This window comes from Magnolia sinica, chromosome 18 (genome assembly GCF_029962835.1).
Source record: "Magnolia sinica isolate HGM2019 chromosome 18, MsV1, whole genome shotgun sequence".
Classification (NCBI taxonomy): Eukaryota; Viridiplantae; Streptophyta; class Magnoliopsida; order Magnoliales; family Magnoliaceae; genus Magnolia; species Magnolia sinica.
In genome coordinates this window covers 64,503,678-64,526,238 of record NC_080590.1, presented here as the reverse complement: position 1 = coordinate 64,526,238, position 22,561 = coordinate 64,503,678, and the positions used below count along the sequence as shown (strand labels likewise).

The window sequence follows — 22,561 nt, the reverse complement described above, 5'->3', positions numbered from 1 at the left end:
CCTCTTTAGACTTAAATCCAGACCCTAAAGAATCCCAAATCCCAATTATCCCCAAACTTGAGCCCTAGATTTTCCTTCGAATTGAAACACGGTGAATCTCTTAAATTGGGGAACAATCCTTTACAAGAATGGATGAATCTTACACTCCTTTGGGCTTGTTTGGTTTATAATTTTACTTGATCCAGACCTAAACTTGTGTAGGCTTGGACCCCATAGATTGCCCTTTTTGAAGATTTGATCGTATGTAGGATGTGGAATTTTGTGATTGTTTAAAATTGGTATAATCTAAAACTTGAACTATGTCATATTTAATTTCATGTCCTGCATCAGAGTGCAGGTTGAAAGCTCAGGAAGGATGTTGATGGGATGATGAAGTGGAAACTGAGGGCTCAGGTTGGTGGAGGGGACTATATTGTGCATCATGGTGCAAGGGATCAGCATGGAAGAAGGGGCAAGATGGAAGAGTCCACAAGAAGGATATTGGGGTGGCATGGCAGCAGAGCTATTAATGGACAAGATGAGGCAATCTTGGTCTGCTATAAAGAAGTCTGGGGAAGATCAACATATTAGGACAGCTAGAACAGGTGGAGAGAATCGGGTTCAAATTTCGAATTGAGAAAAACCCATTCCAAGAGAAGTAGAAAAAAGTAGTAAAAATGCAATCTCGCCCCATTACCTAGTTTCATTTGAGTGGGTCCTAAGAAGTCAAAGCAATGGAAAATGGAGTATATATAAGCCAATACAGCAGTAATTCTGACAAGGTGGAAGTGTTGTCTTCAATGGAAGGTTCATGCAATGTCATAGAAAATGGAAAGCACATATAATGTACACTAATGAATCCTAAGAAGATCTACTGATATCTGTGGGTTTTTTTTTTTTTTTTTTTTTTTTTTTTTTTTTGAGACAACAGAATTTATCAAGACACTGACCAAAACGCGGGAAACGAATACATTGCAACACTACAATGCCAAAGAAAAAAAGGCAACCTTAGTAGCATTTACATGAGGAACCCATCCCTTAACAAGACCCATAATTGTCTTTATCACCCCACCCCGTCCACCGTAGACCTCCCATTTTTAAAACACCACTCATTTCTCTCTTTCCAGATTGTTTAGAGAATAGCCATAATGAGAGGCCCCCAAATGACTTTGCTAGTCTTTCTACCACCTCCTTTGTGCCATGACTAGAGAAGCCTCCACTAATTCTGGCATAACCCAGGCCAAATAAGAATCGGCAAGGAAATAGTCTCACACTTTCCGAGTAAAAGTTGATCGACTCTGCATTGTCCTTGCACATCAAGCACATGTTAAGAAGAATTAACAATCTCCATCAATGGTCAATATTCTTTATGGCCAACCAACCAAACAAATGCTGTCACACGAGTAGTGCCATCGGTGGTATGTGTGTGAAGGACCGGGGATGATGCATGAATCAGAAATTAACCTAAAAAGAGAAGCCAACGGATATTTTCCGTAATTGTCCTTTCCAAATCATTGAGTCATCCACTTGAGAAGAAGACACAACATGCTTGAGAGAGTCCCACAAACCAATGAACTCTATCACCTCATCAACGGACAAGCGCCTATGACAGGGAGGGCACCAACTACAAATTTGCCACAAAAAGAGAAGCATTTAGAAACTAGGACAGAGATCTAGGGCTAGATTAGCTAGCCAATGGAATATCTCTTGGAGCGCACTCTCACCACACCACACATCATCCACCCAAAACCTAATTTGGTCCCCCTTGCCAATAGCGAACGAGATCCCTCTCCGAACCCAATGTTCCGTCGATGCAATAGCTTCCAAAATGCTAGCAGCGTGATAAAAAGAAGAACGCTTAACAAACCAGCCTCCCTCTAGCATTCCATACATGTTAACAATTATCTCCCTCCAAATGTTTCCCAATTCAGAGTCAAGCTTCCAATGCCATTTCCCAAGAAGCGCAATGTTCATGAGCCCCAAATCCTTCCCCACACCCTCTCCAGAAATCAGCTTACAATCCTCCCCCATTTAAGAAGATGGAATTTGCAACCATCATGAGCTCCCCTCCAAAGAAAATCCTTTCGTAGCTTTCTAGATGCTTCAACACCAAATTGGGCACTTGAAAAGAGACATAAAATACACAGGCATATTAGAGAAAGCCAATTTGATGAGGGTTAATCTCCCTCACAAGGACAGATACCAACACTTCCAACTAGCTAATGTCCTCTTGATTTTTTTTTTTCATTCACCTTGTCCCAGTCATTTGCAGGCTTCCCTATGCAGAGAGGCGGGCTAAGACACTTAGAGGGGAACGAGCCAATCTTGTATCCAAAGGCAATAACATATTTGACCAAGTCCTTGACAAGAACATGGACCTCCAACATTAAGCTTTTAGCCACATTAACCTTAAGCCCAGAGACCGCTTTGAAGCAAACAATGATTTTACGAAGATGACATTGAAGTCACAGATGCATTGCAAAACAGGATAGTGTCATCTGCATATTGGAGATGTTGGTTAGGGGCACGACATTAGAAACTTTAAATTCGCTAACCATGTCATTCTCTTCCTCCCTTGAAAGCATCATATTAAGCGCCGCACCAGCTATCTCAAAGAGATAGGGGGAGAGTGAATCTTGCTTGAGGCCTCTAAAAGCCTTGAAAATTCCTTTTGGTGATCTATCAACCAAAACAACGAAGGAAGCCGATTGAAGACAAGACCACATCCAATTCCTCCACTTCTGCCCACACCCCACCCTATCCAACATATAATCTCAAAAATTCTTGTTGACATGGTCATAGGCCTTTTTTCCAAATCGAGCTTGCACATGTTTCTTCTCTCTATAATTGGAGTCTATGCATTCATGAGCAATGAGAGCTGCGTCCAAAATCTGTTTACCCATAACAAAGGCCCCTTCGTTTTCGGCGATAACCTTGGATAGGACACCCGAAGCTGCAAAGCAAGGATTTTCACAAGAATCTTGTGCGGACCCCTTATAAGACTTACAGGACGAAAATCTTTCAACTGCTTTGCTCTAGCTAGCTTAGGGATAAGGGCTTTTAAGGAAGCCCCACCATTGACTGAAAGCCTCTTGCGCTCATAAAATTCTGCAACAAAGTCCAAAATGTTCTTTTTTAACAAAATGTCAAATTTTTGAAAGAAGGTGATGGGGAAACCATCAAGGCCTGGAGCTTTGTCCCTGCATGATGAGTTTATGGTGGCTTTCACCTCTTCCATTGTAAACTGCGCTTCAAGAGAAGAGGTCTCTACCTTGAAAATCTTTTGAAAAGACAGAAAATTGAGTTGCAATCTATTCCAATGATCACCAAAAAAGCAATTTTTTATAGAATGAAACAATAGAGTCACAAATCTTTCTTTTATCCGAAATCCTTTCACCATTAATAACCACAAATTGCTGATGCAATTGCTCCTAAGCTCAAGTACTCGCAATGCCATGAAAAAAAAAAAAAAAAAAGAATATTGATGTCGCCTTCCTTGAGCCACATGGCTCTTGAGCATTGTCTCCATTTAATTTTCTCGTCTTTAGAACAATCAACATATCTAAAATGCAAAGCAGCCCGCCTCTCCCTATCCTCCTCTGATAGAGCACCTGACTCCCCTAAAAGATCCAACTCAAGAATTTTCATAGCCATCTCATCAAACTTAGCCTCCCCTGGCCCCAATGACTTCCCTTTTCCATATCTTGATTTTTATTTTATTTTTTTAATTCACCAATTTGAGATTTCTACACATACGAAACCCAACATAGTCATCAAGTCAATAACCAACGAAGCCCATCAATCAACAATCAAATCCTTCAAACATTCAATTTCAACCGAAGCCATCTCAAATATGAAAGGTTTGGGACCCCGATTATCCATAAGCACCTCAAAACTATCGGGTTGTGGTCAATAATGGTTCCTGTCATCCCACAATGACACATCATTAGGTGCTTCTCGAGCCAGTCGGGGGTCATTAAAAAATATGTCCAACCATGACAAAATAGCATTTTGTTGACCATTGGACCATGTGTATTTAGCACCCAACAACGGCAAATCCACCATATCGTGCCTGGCCACCCAATCCAAGAACCTCTTCATGATGTTGTTAACACGGCCACCATTGGATTTCTCATTAACAAATCGGACCACGTTGAAATCTCCCCCAACACACCACGGAGAGTCCCATTTCTGTCTAACACCATCTAACTCATCCCAAAACCAATCTCTTAAATTGCTCAAACAGGGACCATAAACGGCAATGAAACTCCAATGTACCCCAATGGCGATTTCCCACAGCAAAATAGAAAAAAATAAAAAAGGACACCAAAAATCTATCTGATGGAGGATGATGGAAACCATCCTCGAATGCAAGATGAGAGATCAATTACATATTACTTTCAGCAATCAACATGTAAAATCAATCATATCCACATAATAGATTCAGAAATTCATATTTATAATATGAAGATCCTGAGTTTTCACATACGCGGTGCACGAAAATATAAAATAGTTCAAAAGTGGCCCACTTAGAAGTAGGGACTTCCAATCTAGCATGGGTAGTGCAACAACCACGTGGATAGATAATGGTGCAAGAAAAATTCTGGTTTGGAGAAAGTTTCACAAAAATAAAAATCAGATTTTCATTAGGGTTTTGAATTCATGGCTCACTGTGAAGGAGCTTCAGAGACTTCATCCTGACATTTTAGAGCGGTTCAGGAGTTTTATTTCGCCAGTGGCGAAATCTTCGCAATCAGGGAGAGTTGATGGGGACATCACGCATGCACGCACACACCGCCCTCCCTACGTACGCAAGGAGGAGGGGCCCAGATCGATGATGACATCTAGGGAGGGCCTCCTAGCTAGAAGACTGAGTTTTGGTTTGTTGGAGTGGGCCCGGTAGTCAAGTAAAGCCCATCATGGGATCTCATGATTGTGGCCCACTAGTCAGATTAATCTCATATTTTAGGTTTTGCTTATTAATGTTATTTAGAGTATCATGGACGCTTTAGATTTCTTTGATTAGTTTTTATTTTGCTTTAATTCATCGCCAAGTAATAGGTTGTACACATGGCGGGAGTTTTAGGGGTATAGGGTTTTCTTATAAATAAGCACCCCTTGTAGGCTTCTTTTTTTTCTTAATGAAGATTAATAAAAATTGTTGTGTTTTCCTGCTCCTTTCCAAGTTATGAAAACCTAATTGGGTGCGAAGCCCTCCCTTCTTTGAAGGGCTAACTACTGTGGTGCGAAGCCACATCTATCCCGATTCGCTCCCATCTTCTACCATCCACCCTTCTCATCTCCCACAATCATCTGCGCTACAAATCTGTCCTTTATTGCAGCAACTTTCCTCTCTTCAGCAAAATTCCAGAATCTAGCCCCGCAGGAGGGATGAAACTTCGGCAGAGCGCCACGCCCAGACCGTACATCGGATCGACTTGAAACTTGGAGGTTTTGAAGCTCAACCCTGGCCGACCAGACCCAAGAGGGCGTTTTTTGGGTTCGTGGGCCCCACACACGTGCAGCTAGCCATTAGCACACGTGCGTCAGGCCCAACCTGTTGTCCACATGCGCGGGTTGGTTACAGGTTCTCTCTCTCCTCTCTTTCACTCCTCTCTCACCTAATTTCCCTAACCCTAACCCTAGATTGTCCTAAATCCCCAATTTCTATCGCTTTTCTTTAACCCTAGGGTTCCCCGAATTGAACCTGTGAATCCCTTGGATTGGGGAAATATTTTTGTGCATGTGTGGATGAATTTACTCTCCTTTGAGCATTGTTTGGTCTATAATTTTACTTGATCCAGCCCTAGCATGTCTAGGCTTGGACCCGCATAGATTCCCCTTGTTGAGTGCTTGACGTTATGTGGGATGTGAAATTTTGGGTGATTGTCTCTGAACTAGTGTGATCTAAAGCCTGAAAATCTTATACATCATATTTGAATTTCATGTCCAGCATCACTTTTGTTGAAGAAGCAGAGATGATCACGTCACTTTTTGCAAGCCCTATGCAGTTAGCTACTTGAAATGGAAAAGACTAACCGTAATTTCGGATATTTATTGGGTAAGAGTCCCATGTGCAACGACTTAAGAGCCGTGCACGAAGGAGCCTGTTCTCTACATGTGTCGGAGAAATAACAATGACCTTAGAAATCATCGCCCTTGCATATCCACGTGTCCACTCTTCATTCGCCCTCTATGGTTCAAACCTTCTCTTGCCATGTTTCAGCAAGAAACAAGATTATGTCACCCTCTTCGTTACCCGAGCCTACCTCGACTCTCACTTCGCGACATGTCACCCAAAGGATCAAAGTGAGGCTAACAGTTGTCCCAATACATGGCACTTCCGACGAAAGGTCGAGAACCGAGCCTAGGGCCAAAGCCCGGCATAGGAGGGGACGTGCTTGCAAAGTAGCTCCCTTGAAGCACCGGATGTCACTCGTAGCATGGAGAAACAATCTACCCTTCACCTACCCCATCTCCACCGTCCATAAAGTGACATGAAGCAGGAGCTGTGATAGATGCTTTGTGAGAGCACTGAATCAGAGCTCCATCTTCTCTGTCTTCCTTGAACATGGCTAGGCGACAACCTCCGGCTCTCTCTCACTGCCCAGATCTCCCTCCATCTAGCATGATGTCCTCCTCTCCTTTCCCTATCAACCCTCACCTCTAACTCATCAGTCCCTGCTGCAATTTTGATCATCGATCGATCTACCATTGATCTCTTCTTCCTGATACAAATTTGAGCAACACCCATCTCCTCAACCTTCTCCGTCTCCTTGTTGAAGAGATCTATCTCCCCTAAACAAGAGCTGTGTTATCCACAAACACCTCTGTGTACCAAAGCTCTAGAGGGACTCCCCAGAGGAGAAATCAAACATCTTCCTTACCAAAGTGCGAGCACTCCGACCATCTACTTAGAGACACGACTGGCCCGTCTTTATATAAAGCCCATGCATAAAGCACTTGGTCGATATTCACCTCCATCCGCAGACGAATCCAAACCTTCTTTGCAGCAATGGGTTAAATCATGAACTCCTACTTCTCGAGGTTACAAGATTCAGAGAGTCACTCCTCAATCTGAGACAGCGAAGCTCCTTCCCTTGTGCCAACAACCAATGACCACTATAAATAGCTTAAAGCATTCTCCGCCAACTTCGGTTTGACTCGGATGACCAAATCACACCCAACCCCTTCCATCCAAACCCACTTCCCCTCCCCTACTTCTGCCACCCCCTCACCCACACCCTACCTCCCTCTAATTTAGACGAGTTGGTCCCAGTCACTGAAGCCTTTAAAGAAACAAGTCCCTTCCCCATACCTCTACCCATCCCCCCTTTCTCACTTCGGCCCTTCCACACCCGCCAACTAATTCCTGACACTCTTTTCCCTTTTGTGCTCCACCTGCATCCCCCCTTCCTTATTTTCACCTCTAGCCCAAACTGAGCCTCCTAGACCCACAACTTCTTGCCACCGAAACTTTCCCCGTGCAACAAGGTATTCCGTAACGGTAACAGTGGCCATAATGGCTACCACTGTTACCTTTACAATACGAGTCATAACGGTTGTTAGGTCTCCGTATCTTTTTTACTGGGAAAAAAAAATCTGAAAAACCTATATTTGCCGCATAACAATCCATTATGGGGCTATTACAGCCTTTACGGGGGTGTAACGGACCGTTAACGGCGGTTACATGTTATTTTTCGATAACGGCTATTACGGCCATCAAGACTCCATAATGTGTAACGATTGCCACCGTTACCTTAACAGCCTTTAAAACACCATGCCATGCAGCTGCTAAATCACTCTCTCGACTTCCTCCACCTCACTCATTCAAACGAAGGCAAATTCCCAATAAGCACCAATAAACTGGTCACAAGGCATAACCACCTCTATGACAACCCCATCTCTCTCGAAAACTCTGGCAAAATTTATATGAAGCCACCCTTCCAGGAAGTCGGTCACAAACAAGGTTGGATACTCCACCAAAGCTTTCTTCTTGAAGTCCTTTATTGCTCGCTTCTTCCTTTGGACCTCAGTCCATTCCCTAACTTCTCCTTGATATAGCCATCTTCTTCTTCAGTACCTGCAACACCTCCTAATGACGTACCTTTCCCGTCCTCGTTACCACCCTACCATTCCTCAGAGCATTGAAGCAAACCTTTAAACAATATGCCTCAATCCTTTCTCCACCACTCTTGTTCCATCTCTGTTGCAATCCTTTCTCAAATTCATATAACCTTTTACCAATAGTAGTAAGTAAATGGGAAAGACAAACTCTAATAAATTCTTAGGGAAACAAAATTATAAGTTGATATTTATGTTTCCCCTCCATCCACGTCTGTGTAACCTTATGAACAGGTTTGATGACAGATAAGCATCACTGTGGGCCCTAGGAAGGTTTCAACTGTGGACATCATTATCCCCACTATTTTCTATGGTGTGGTCCACTTGAGCTTTGGATATGCTTCAATTTGGGGCTCATACCCTAAAATGAGCTGAAAAAAGGAATGGATGGCATGGATAATGACATGTACATCATGGTGGGCCCCACAGAGTTTACTCACCATGTTATGCATGGTGAGTTGCTCACTACACAATCCGTGCCTATTCTCCTAAGGGCTAAAGGCAGGGTTGCCCATTAGGCTTTAGGACTTGATGCATTTTACGAGATTAGCAAAGATGTTGTTATCAAACTTGGGTGGTTGGACTCAGCCTTGTCCTGATTAGATGGTACCTCATCATCTATGCTTTTTGTTTTAGCTCTTTGAACCCCTCTTGTTCCTTCTTTTCTTTTAATAAATTATCATTGCCTTTAAAAAAATAATAATAATAAATAAATTAAATAAAATTAAAAATAAAAATTGATGAAAACTCACTCAATTAGGTGAAAAATTGGAATTGGGAGAATGAACTTGCTTCCTTCTAACCACTTGGACTCAAGGATTGATATGAAGCAACGAGGACTCCATTAGAAGGATCAAAATTTTTCAAGTCATCCTTGTTGATATATCTTCTAATTGAGGGTGACTTAATTAATGATTTTTATTAAAAATATAAAATAAGCCTCGGCCCAAGGAGATTAGCATGTGCCAATTTTACTTTTTTAAAACAATGAAGAAAATTAGGCAACAATAACAGTCTTGCAAGAAACTATAGGTTAATCTTTATGTATCAAGCAATCTTTACTACTACAAGCAGGTTTTGTTTACTTGCAGAACTACATGAGTAGTTGTTGTTGTTCTTTCATCACTAAAGCTGTCATTTATAGAGAATATAATATTAAAATAAATCATTTATAAAGAAAATGTTGTTTAAGCAATGAACTACTCTGGCTACTAATATAATTGGGGAAGTTTTTATACCTCTCTCCAAGAGATATGATTCAGCAACTGCATTAGCCAAAGAGAGTGAGGCAGCTATCATCCCATCACAGCCCCAAGGGAAAGGCTCTTCCAGCATGTGTATGGAATGCTCCACAATCAAAATCGAACACTATGGGTCGAGGGGGTTCTTGAAAAACCTGAGATGGCTCACATATTTAACTACTTGGCTCACTCTTTCCCTTGTATCATCCGAAAGACTCGGTCTTATAACTTGTACTTTATTGACTGGAAGCAAAAGGAAGCTCTATTGCAGCCCAAGGTAGGGGCTGAATGGGTCTGGTCGACCCAAGAACATGGTAATACAAACTTTAATTTTAGAGGAGAGGTGATGCAACCCAGGGGACCATTGACATTCATAGAGGGGTGGATGTAATTTTAGAGGAGAGGTGATGCAACCCAAGGGAACCATTGATATTCATAGAGGGGTGGATGTAACCCTAGTTGAAGAGATAATTCAATTCAAGCTCTGTTAGGACCCAAACTAGTTTTAGAAGATACAATCCTAATTTAGTTTGTTAAACTTTGTGATTTAGAGGCAGTGTGATGCAAGCTGGATTCATTACCAAAGATCCTCCGAAGACAAAGCCATGCACCATCACGAGGATTTCCCATCAAAGGGCTGAAAAAGATTACAACATTGTGATGTCATGATGACATCAATGGTGGAGTCCACATGCATGATTACTAGAGTTCAAATTGAAGTTGATTTCTAGTTAGCTTGGTTAGCAAGTTAACTTTCTTAGCTAGTGTAGATAGAGTTCGTTAACTTTAGGGGAAGGGAGACCCTCGCAACAATCTCATAATTAGAGCACAGTTATGTATTGGATTTGTTTCAACTAGGTGGAGTCAACTCATTGGGTTTCTAGTAAAGGTAATATATCATTCAATTAAAAATAAAACAGGAAAAATTTAGACATGCACGATCATAATCGATGTTGTCAAATGGCATAAGCAATCTTGTACAACCCAAGGGGGTTGTGCATTTATGCAATGGTGCAGCCCCCTCAAACTTCTTTTTCTTTTTTCTTTTTCTTTTCTTTTTTTTAAATAAAAATAAAAACAGAAAATTCAATGAAAAAGAAATATATATAAAAATTATGTAAAAATACTATGTGTAGGGAACTATTTTTTCTAGTTTTATTAGACTATTAGACTATAATAAGTCAACTAACAACTATTTAAATGAATGCATATACTAAAAAATATGAAAAAGCAACATATAAATTTTATAGATGTCATTTTAAGAGAGAATAAGAGTAATAGAGTATGAGAGAGAGTGAGAAAGTTAAGAGGCTGGATTGATTGAGAGATGAGAGTATTAGAGTGTGTGTGTGTGTGTGTGTGTGTGTGTGTGTGTGTGTGTGAGGGGGGGGGGGGTGCGGGGCGGGGAGAGAGAGTACTAAAGTTTTGAAAAACGGGGTAGGAGTGGCTATCTATAGGCAAAAGGTGAGAGAAAATGAAGCAAAAAAAAGTCCCACCAATCAAAAATCTAAACATTGGGAAGTTATGCTATCGCACATTGCGTACGTGATGGGATAACCACATAACTATAGCTTATGCAGTTGTACTTCTCTGTGCCCACATAAGCCCCAATGGCACAATAACCACATATGGCACCATGGTATATGTGGTCCACTGGTCCAAAATGGCATTTGCGATGGCATAATCTCTTATATAATCATGATAACGCTGGTCATAATGCAGTTTTTGTTTGGATATCATTTAGGATGTGCTCATATGCAGGGTAATCCATTATATAATAGCTATTAAGATGACAAAATTAAATCATGTATACTAAGATCATTGTGAAAATTAAGTATTCAAAATCATTTATAAGGCACTCACCGCAAATTCGTTAGCATGGCGCAATTTAGCAGCCAACCCCTTCAATTCGTTGACTCCCTCGACAAGATTGAATGGGGTACTATCTAAAGGAAGTGGTTTTACTGGCTCAACATCACCAATGCTTCTATCAACAAAGTCTGCCTCCGAAAGCTTCTCCTATATATATGAAGATTGTTTAGCAAAGATTGTAAGAAATGCAATGGACAAACAGAAAATTGAAAGAAACATGCATGCACACACTAGAACCGTCATGACTGACAAAAAAACCCACTTGTGCATCTCATACCACAAATGTGGTCCAGTATATAGTAGGAAGAGTAAATTGGAACCAAAGTGAAACCCTAATGTGGTTATCAGGTCTACCCATCTTTATCATTAAAAAGGAACATCTCTCTGCCCCCTGTAGAGTGTATTTCTCATAGAACTGTTTAATTCCAAATTCAAGCATCACAAGTTCATTTCAGCTTTTAATGACATCATGAAGAGTAAACTTAGCAGTCTCACATCACATGTACTATTAAACAATAACTGATGCAAAAATAAGAGAATGAAAGATCCCCTAATTAGAAAGTAATGCAAAAAAAAAAAAAAAAAAAAAAAAGGAATAAAAGAAAGTGATAGAGCAGATTGATCAGACAAAATGCAAAAATATATAAACAAGAAATCCACAAACAGAACTAATGTGAAAGTCAAGAAAGCAAGAGAACCTGCAAATGGATAAAGCAACAGAAAGTGATGCTAAAAAAAAAAAAAAGTGAGTGAACAACCACAGACACAGAGAGAGGGAGCAACCGTGCAAAAATTAAACAGCACTAGAGAATCCAGGATCAGAAACTAATGCAACTATGCATGAAAGAAAAAAACACAGATGAAAGCGGATGGGAGAAATCACTTCAACAACAGGTAATGCAAAGATCAACAAAACAAGAGAAAATGTAAAAGAAAAGAGAACAAGAAAACAGAGAAATGAACTAACGAAAAATCCACGAAGACATGAGAAGGCAAAGCCCTTGCAAAAATCAAGAAGACAAGGGAGCCTGTGAATAGAAACCAATGCGAAAAAAAAAAAAAAACAAGAAAACAAGATACTCTGTGAATAGAAAGCAGAGCAAATAATAAGAAACTAAGAAACCAGCAAACAGAAACTAATGCAAATATCAAGAAAGGAAGAATCTTGTGAACAGAATGAACTAAATCACAATTCGGAATGATTCACTCTTGACCGAAACTGAGACAGGCTGGCTAGAACCAAGACGTAGTGGCTAAAACCAGTGTTTTCAATAATGATATCAACACATGTATCGCACCCTTGGGATACGGAAACATATCGGTTATCGCATGGGAAATATTGCATGTATCGTGCAATGTATCACCATCTTGGGAAACATTGGGAAATTGATCGAATTTTTCAATGGAGCTTCAAGGGATGTTAAAAAAGACATTAATACACACTTCTTTTTTTATGACGACAGGGTGTCCCCACCCCTTTTTAGGGTGAGACTAATCCCTATGGATGCATGCAATCACCGGCAAACCATGTGCATCAGGTAAAGCATGGGGAAGGGAATCAAACTCGCATCTGTGGGGAACCCATGGCGCTAGCCATTCACCCACACCCCGGGCGGGTGACATTAAAACACACTTAAAACTCAAAATATCACAAAAAACATGTACACATGATAAGTTTCCTTTATGGCGTGTCCTAAACTATGCATTGTCTGTCTGACAGAAGTGAGGAAACTATATTCAACATCAGTTCATATAATTTATATCATAGAAGGCATGTATGAAAATACAACCAATACATTACTACAATGTACAATGGATTTATTTAAAAATATATTTTTAAATTATTTTCTATAATTTAAAAAATTAAATTTATTTTTGAAAATAAATAAATGTGTAGCTGATGTTAAGATCAGCATACACTCATTAGAATTATTTTTTATTTTATTTATCGATATTTTTAATTAAAACGTAATTTTTTTCAAAAATTCCAAAAAAGTTCCGTCAATCTATAGATGAACCTCCAAGTACTCTCACATGATTTTTCCACATAAGTGCAAGTTAAATTGGTGAAATCGGGAAGAGTACTTGAAGGTTCATGAATTAGTAACTTCATGATTTCCCCAAAATTTTGCCATTATTACCAAATTCAAAAATTAAGAGGTCTAAATCCATGATTAAGTATACAAAACATGCAAAATCATGAATTACTAACTTTATTTCACACATTTCAAGCAATTTAAACAAGAGAACAATTTAAAATAGCAAAAACTCACATTGGTAACAAATGCTCTCCAATCTTGCTTTCCACAACCAAGTCCCCTTTACTCTCCAAATGAATGAAAAGGAATTCGACCAATACCCTTAGTAACGTAATCCCAACAATTTTTTATTTTTTTTAAAGAGATTTTTTGTGGATTTTTGCAAATTTTCCAATTTTTTAAAGGAGACCGACACAAGTGCAATATCGTCAATACATGTAATGTGTATCACCGAGACTTTTGTAAAGACTGAGAAAATGAGAGAACCCGTTAATCAAAACTAATGCAAAATAAAGAGAACAAGCGAACTGTTGAATAGAAACTAATGTATACCAAGTAAATGAGAGAACCCATAAAGAAAGTAAACAAACAAAAAATAGACTAGACATGCATACAGGTGCAAGCGCAGATGCAAACACAGGAAGAAGGGGGGGGGGGGTGGTGGACTACAGAAAAATCATAAGAAACCAATACCAAAAAAAAAAAAAAAAGAAAGAAAGAAACAAAGATGTGAGAACCACAAACACAAACTAATGCAAAGATCCGAAATAAATAAATAAATAATCTGCAGACAGAAATTGATGCGGAACAATCAAGAAGAAAAGAGAGCCAAGTGAAGAGAAACCAACGCTTAAAAAATCAAGAAAACAAGAGAACCATGAATCCATGAAAATAAATAAATAAATAAAACACACAATTAGCATTTGGTTATTATGGAACTAACCAGCGGATATATAAACTTGCTACAGTCATCGCTCTTCTGCAACAGAACATGCTCAAAAGGCAAGTTCGAATTATCATTACAAAATCTGAACACGTCTTGCACCCGAGGAATGCTAGGTATATGAAATGGTACACCATCCAAGTAAACATTCACCCACCCTCTTTTGATCTTTCAAAACCATTCTACCTGTCAAAGAATGCCCCTGATTTTTCTCCAGCTAACAAACACCACCTTCTCCTTCTTCCTGTGAACCAACTAAAACCCACTCTCAGTGCTTACCAAATTAAACCTCTCTTTCTTCCGAATCCACTGAAATTTGTAGAATGAAACATCAACACATTCAGAAATTCCACCATTGAGGCTGACAATTCAATCAATATGTTTTATGGATCACCAGAAGGAAAGATCAAGATGGACTTGGATTTCTCTACAGTTCCTTCAACTGTGCAACTTGGGCCTATCAAGATAGCATGGAAATGGAAGGTTCTAATTTTAAAAGTCGTCCCTATTTATGTCCAAGAGTCTTTGAGATGGAATGTGGATATGGTTTGAAAGCAACAGCAGTAAGTCCAGTACATGAAATCTAATAAACCCAAAAATGGCCGATGAGAGGAAAATTTATAAATCCAATCGGCTATGAAATGGTTTCAAGACCCTGAAGATTTACAGGGCAAAAGAAAATCTTGTGGACAGGAGAACCCATACCAGGAGCCGAAGAAAAAAAGCTAGTAAAGAAATCCAACATGAACAGAACTAATGTAGTAAATCTAGAAAACAAGAAAACCCACCAACAGAAGCCCAATGCAAGAAATCAAGAAACAAGAGAAGTTGTAAACAGAAACCAATGCGCATAATGAAAATAATAAAAATTCAAGGAAGCCTGAGAAACCATGAACAGAAACCAGAAATCAAGAAAATAGGAACCTGCAAACAGCAACTAAGCCAATAAAACAAGAGAACATGCCTGAACAGAAACTAATGCAGAAAACTGAGATGACAAGTGAACCAATGAAAAACTAAGAGAGAGAATGAGAAAGCGGCGAAGATAAACTAATGAAAAAACCGAGAAAACAAGAGAAGGCAAGCAAAAAATAATGCAAAAAGAAAAGGAAGAAAACAAGAGTTACAGTAAGTAGAAACAAGTGGCAAAACCAATAAAATAGAGAACTGCAACAGAAACCAATGCAAACATGAAAGAAATACACCAAGCAAACAGAAACAAATTATGAAATTCCCAGTATGTAACAATAAGAAAACAGCTGCATATCAACATCTAACAGATATTACGAAAATATTAAAAGAAAATTAGTAATTATTTTTCACAACTAACCAGTGGATGCACAAGCCTGCCATCCTCCTCACTCCTCTGTAGCCAAACGTGATCAAATGGTTGGTTCGAATTATTCACCAAAATACCAAATTGATCCTGCGGACGAGGAATAGTCGGTATGTGAAATGGCACCCGTGGCCGCTCCCCCGTCCGATTAGCATCCTTCGAAGCCATCCTCACCGTTGAGGCTGCAGTCGAATCACGCCTCTCATTTCCCTCCAAATTACGGGTGCCCACCTTCTTCTTCTTCTTCCCATAGACCAACTGGAACCCATCGGCAGTCATACCTAGCCCCTCTTCTTTCTTCCGGGCACGTTGGAACTCGTCCAAGGAGATATCGACACGCTCGAAGATCTCATCATTGAGGTTGACGAGCCAGTCATAGGCATCGTCAGGGTCCGCCCCAGAGGGAAAGATCGAAGGCGGACCGCGGCCGAAGGAGATGCTCTTCAGCAACGATTCGGAGTTCTCGGCGATTGCTTTGATGGGGAGCTTGAAGTCGTCAAAGTTGTAGAAGAAATGGAAGTCCTTGTCGGAGGGGATGGGTCTTGAAGAGGCCGAAAGGGAAGATATGGAGGAGGAGAGTGAGCCAGACGCTAGGGATTGAAGAGTTTCAGCCTTTGATGATGGAGGGTCGGGACCGGACGTGCGTTCCATCTGTAATATGGTGGGGATGAAACGGAAAGGGTTTTCTAGGTCTAGGGTTAAGGTTTTGAGTCCGCCATTTTAACCATCAGTCTTCGAAGCTCTCTCCCTCTCTCTCGTTCTGTATTTGAAGGGTCGTCTGCTTTTTTTGGCTGCGATTTTGAGTTTTGATGCACTTCCCACGTTTCTCACTATTTTTACCACGTGACGGGGGTGAAAGGTATGAAAGATGAGTGGGAGTGCTTTTGTGTGACATTCCGCATGAGGTATGAATGAGAAAGAGACCCGGTGCAGTCTGCCATGAGCCTAGTAGATACTCCATGGGCTGGGCCTAGGTTTTACGATTCAGGCCCAAATACATATTAGGCACACTCAATCGAATCTATTGCCCATGCCCATGATTGCTGAAGATTAATAAAAGATTTGGCAACCCCATTGATTAAAGCCTGGATAAGGGGTGAAGACAGCAGGGTAGGGTAAGGGGGCTGATCAAGTCTAGGTCAGATATAAAAATTACAATTGCGTTTTTATATAGATGATGTTCCAAACCAAATAAAATAAATTTGCCACTGGATGATTTGGAACATCGTTTGTGTGAAACGTGTTGCCAATCAATTTGAGTAGTTAAAAAATAAAACAAAAAAACAAAAAAAAAAAAAAAGACAAATGTTCCTTAGACACCCTGCTTGAAACAGGGTGACCGATTTTTATAAATCCAGACCAGACCTTAGGAACCAAGTCCCAAAACCATAGAACCCTAAGAACCGAAAACCAAAAACCTAGAATTGAAACCTATAGTCTCTAGAAACGGGAGCCTGAAATGAAACTGTTAAAATCCCCGCTCAAAAACCTCTAAAGCCCAAATGATACCCACGTAAAACTTCTCCGACACCTGAACCCCAGCCCTAAATAAGGGTGTCGGAATTCTAATTCCTTGCCACTCATCTACCAATTAGAGGGCCCCATCTGACACTCGAAGCAACAGTAAACCACTTTTGCATTAAAATTCGAGTCCAGCAAGGGTAGCGGGAATCTAAATTCCACTATCCATGTTAACCACGATGAGTTAACTCAGGTAATGCTCCCGAAACTCTCACCCACATGCTTTGGGATTTTAGCTTGGACAACACTAGCGAAAATTGGATTTATGTTGTTATTTCATCACTCATTACCTATGTCTTTTGGCTAAATTACAAAAATTGCCATTCCAATTCTAAAAGAAAGATGCCACGTGTTTAAAGGGTTCCAATAACCAACCAAATCACGCCACATGGCATTTTTTTTTCCTGTCCAAGCTTCCACTATTTACTAAAATATTATTCAGTTAAATTATAAACCCCTCTCACCCACTCATTTCACAACAAGCCTTAACACTTGAAAGAGAATGTTTTGTATGGGTGATGATATATACAAGAGAAGCAAACAAAGGGACAGAAGAGCGCGAAAGCAAGAGAGATAGGTAGATAGGTGAGAGAGATGAAGAGAAGGAGAGTGACGTCTCATAGGATTTTGGACACCCATTTTAATCTTTTATTAATAATGAAAATAAAGTATATAAATGCCATAGGGTCAACGTGGGCCTTAAATATAATCCACTCTCCTCAGTGTGTGTGTGTGTGTGCGCGCGCGCATGTGGAGAGAGAGGGAGAGAGAGAGAGAGAGAGAGAGGAATGCTCACCTACACACCTTCTTACGTGAGCACTCATGCACAACTTTACACACATGTCATGGGCACAGAATTTGAACGGTCCACGTGATGTGGTACCCATGAAACCTCACAAGCCCTACTTTCCGCCTGATACAAAACTCTGGTAGGCTATAACAAAATGAAACAGCTTCCTCCCTTGATTTGCATTTCTCTTTGCTATGGCCCACTAGAGTTTTCGATCAAGTTGAAAATTGGGCCCATAGAGTTTAAAGGGGTGTTGCATCACGTGTACTATTCAGATTATGCACCCATGACACGTGTGCAAAGGTGCACACGGGTGCTCACATAAGAAGGTGTGCAGGTGAGCAATTATATATATATATATATAATAGAGAGAGAGAGAGAGAGAGGAATATATCAATCATGCACATCTTGCTATTCATAAATAAAATTTACATGTAAATAGAGGACGTGTGTTCTGTGATGATTTCCTTTGACATATTTTTTCTTTAATGCAGTAACCATCTGCTTTTATATATTTTATTCTTTCGTGAAAAATTGGATTATTGACAATGTGTGTTGTTGCTTGGTTACCACAATAAAGAGTTATAGATTCTTCATCCAATAGTTAAAGCTCCTTAAGAATATATCGAACCCATAGAAGCTTGCAAACAGTATGGCCCATAGCCCTATACTTTACCTTAGCACTAAATCAAGCAATAACACTTTGCTTCTTGTTATTCCAAGTTATTATATTTCCTCCAACAAAAGTGCAGTACATAGAGATAGACTCTCTGTCTCTCCCTATACTAGCCCAGTCAACATTAACATAGACTCGATCTAAAAATGCCCATATGATAGGTAAAACAACCATGTCCTTAGCATCTTTAGGTAGCAAATGACAAATAAAATTGCCTCCTAATGTTGAATCTTTGGTTAATGCATAAATTGACTCACTACCCCAACTATAGATGAGATGTTTGGCCAAGTGACAGTTAGATAAGCTTCCTAAGCTCTTCGGATCATCAAATGGTTCCCCTTGTTTGTCGAACAATCTACCATTTGGTTTCATTGGAGTATCACTTAGATTACACCCTAACATTCCAACAGGTCCACATAGTACTTCTTTTGGGGTAAGTTAATCCTATAAGCTTATTGGGCCACTTCAATCCCTAGGAAGTATCGAAGATCTTTGGTCTGAAACTGGTTTTGAATGTGAGCTTTGACTCCTGATATCCACATTAGATAACTTCCTAATGATAATATCATCTGCATAGACAACCAAGGTGACCATCCCTTTGCATATGCTACTAAACATCTCAAACCAAGCTTTGGGGGTACTGCTTCAGACTATTATTTGTCTTCCAAAGTTTATACACTCACATTCTCCACCAGGGCAATAAACCCAAGAGGTTAATACATGTAAACTTCTTTAGATAGCTCATCGTTCAACAAGCATCCTTGGCATCTAACTAGTATAATAGCCAAGACCTGTTAGCTACCACAAAGTTCAAAACTCACAAGAATTTAGTTCAGCAACAAGAGAAAATGCCTCCCCATAGTCCAGTCTAACAATTTGGGTATATCCTTTGGCCACAAGTCTAGCCTTCAAATGTTCAATCAATCTATTGGGTAAGTATTTAATGGTATATATCTATTGACAACCAACTATTCATACATGGTAATGAGACCAATTTCCATGTTCAAGTATGATGCATAACAACCATTTCATCTTTTATTGCTCTCCACCATCCAATGTGAGCTAGAAACATTATAGTATGAAGTGGGAACCATCACATGCGACATGGACATGTTATAAGTGTGGTAGAAAGGATGCAGTTGATGGTAAGATACAAAATTGGAAAAGGGGATGCAAGGTGCAAGAATGTGTACCTTTCCAAAGGGCAATAAGAAAGTTAGGGTTTAAAGTTACTTATATTGCCATAAGATCCTTAGATAAGGGTAATAATGGTGGTCGCAAATCAAAGGCTATCTGGACTACCTGTTAGAGTAAAATGTGATTGGTCCAATGTTCACAACCCCAAGTGTAGGGTTGCGATGTAGTAATAACTCAGTAAAACCGAGATCGAATCCACAGGGACTAAACTTATACGTATTATAAAAATAACTAGAACTAGAACTAGAAAAAGATCTAAATTAAAATTTGGATCTTTGTGACCTTACCAATCATTTGTTTCAATCTTTAGCTTATCTTACTATATATGTATTCTTTGATTTTTAGATCTATTTGAGAAATGGATTCAGATTCTGAGATAGATTTTCATATGATGTCTACAATAACTACGGCTTACGCAGTAATGGCTATTTGACTTGATAAAAACAATATGTTAGAAGAATCACAACGACATCAACGAAATTAAACAGGCGCACAGGTTGCGAATGCGATTATTAATGGACCGGGGCCAACATGCTTCAACTACATTCATATGCACAAAGATGGTTTCTTTAGCCTTCGTGATATGATACAAGAAAAGAGTAACCTGTAAGGCACATTTGGTGTATCACTGGAAGAAAAGTTAATAATTTTTCTTCATATAATTAGCCATAATATTAAGAACCATGTCATGCAACATCATTTTAACCATTCTGGGAAAACAATTAGTCATCACTTTAACAGAATGCTTAATGCAGTTGTACTTTTACAACACGATATTATAAAACCACCCAAAAATGGTGTACCGCCCGAAATAATGAATGGTACAAGATTTTTTCCGTACTTTAAGGATTGTGTCGGAGCCATAGACAGCTCACATATTCCAGCGATGATCAGTATAAAAGAGCAAGCCAAGTAGCGTAATCAAAGGGGATTTATTTCCCAAAATGTGTTAGCCAGCTACTCTTTTGATTTAACATTTCAATATGTACTAGCGGGGTAGGAGGGATCGGCATCAGATTCACAAATACTAGCAGACACTCTTAGCCGACAACACAAATTGATTGTCCTAGCAAGTACTAATCTAAGTAGACATATAGATATGTATTTATTTATTAATAAGTAGATTACATTTACATGACTTTTAAGGTGTGTTTTTTATAGGCAAATGTTACTTAGTAGATGCTGGTTTTGCTAATGCAACTGGTTTTTTTAGCACCATTCCGTGGCGTTCGGTATCATCTAAAAGAATTTAGGCAAGGTTATCAACCTAGGACAAAGGAAGAGTTGTTTAATCTTCGTCATTCCTCATTGCGGAATGCTATAGAACGCACTTTTGGAGTATTAAAGGCACGATTTTCCATATTGAAGATTGCTTCAGGCTACCCTTTAAATACACAACTCAATATAGTTGTTGCATGTTATATCCTATATAATCATATTATTAATGAAAAACGTGATCAAGAGCTTGATTTTGAAAATAACAATGAGAAGATGAAAGTGAGATGCATGAAGATAAAGGTAATGAGAGTAATGAGAAGGAGAATGAATGCGACTTCCGAAATGAATCTACAGCTGCTAGGAGGGAAAAACAAAGATGGAGGGAATTTTGACTTGGACTTGCGTTAGCTATGTGGGAATCATATAAGTCAGAACAAAATATCAATTCGTTAATTTTGAAAAATATTTTAGAATGTGGATGCTGATAGAAAGATTATTGCAATTTATATAATATTTCTACATCTATTTGCAATTTATATAATATTTCTACATCTTATGTGGTTTTACAAATTTGTAATGTTTAAATGTCCAATGTTTTAAGGTATGTCACGAAATGCAAAGGCAAGTAGCGGCGGCCGAAAGGCATAAATTAACTGGACATCATACATGGATGAATGTATGGTGAACTCCTTAGTTGAGGAAGTATCGCTGGAAAAAAATCTGACAACGCTTTTCGAGAAGCTAGTATGAATAAAGTAGCAAAATTTGTGATGGAAACATTTTCTGTGGAAGTGGATGGAGAAAAGTGCAGGAATCGATTTCGAATGCTTAAAAAGAAATATAACTTGGCAAAGCTTACACTTAGCAAAAGTGACTTCGGTTGGAATGAAGAAAGGAAATGTGTTACTGTTGAACCAGACGTTTGAAATGAATTCATCAAGGTGAATTTCATTCAAAACTTGAAGTCATTCATATACAATGAAAACTAACTAAATTTCATTTGTTTTATAGGTAAAACCTGAAGCTATTCAAATTAGTAACAAGCCATTCCGACTGCTAGCTCAGTTTGATATTGTATGTGGAGATGATTCTGCTACCGGGAATGCAGCACGAACTAGAGTCAATCTTGAGGAAGAAGTCCTCTATTCATCTCATTACATGGATGACATCCCATTGTCCTCATACTCCTCTAGATCATAAACACCATTTACACCACCCGATGATGTATATTCCGACGAAACACAAGGTCAATATCAATATGGCAAAGGAAGCGGTTAAAAGGATGTGAGAAACTCTGCTCTAAGGCCATTAAAGAAGAAGAAGAATGCTTCTATTGCATCAACTGTTATTGAAATGTTTAAATGCATACAGGAAACAATGGATGAATATGTTTCATTCAAAACTAAAACAGTAGGAAGACTACGGGACGAGTTGGAGAATATGACAACCATTGATTCTGACATGATATATAGGGCCTACACATTCCTTGTGGAAAGACCGCATTTTGCTTCTACGTTCATTGATCATGTAAGTCCTATTCAAAGGAATGAATGGTTGGAGAGGATGATTCCCAAGTGAAAAGTTTTAAATGTAATTTCTATAGTTAAAGAAGACATTGGTAATGT

At 39.3% G+C, this 22,561-nt stretch overlaps 1 protein-coding gene across 3 annotated transcripts in view; it reads right to left on the bottom strand.

The window, feature by feature from the left end:
• The window catches only part of LOC131233189 (protein RRP6-like 2), a 68,929-nt gene extending 52,576 nt beyond the window's left edge, over positions 1–16,353 (bottom strand). The window contains exons 1-2 of one of the 3 annotated variants that reach the window (XM_058229818.1): positions 15,529–16,353; positions 11,208–11,363 (exon numbers count right to left, since the gene is read on the bottom strand). In XM_058229818.1, coding sequence (XP_058085801.1) covers positions 11,208–11,363; positions 15,529–16,185 — 813 coding nt within the window. In that variant the 5' untranslated portion in view covers positions 16,186–16,353. The remainder of the gene's footprint in view (positions 1–11,207; positions 11,364–15,528) is intronic. The other 2 variants (XM_058229817.1, XM_058229816.1) reach the window with 2 other exon arrangements.
• Between the last annotated feature and the right edge of the window lie 6,208 nt (positions 16,354–22,561).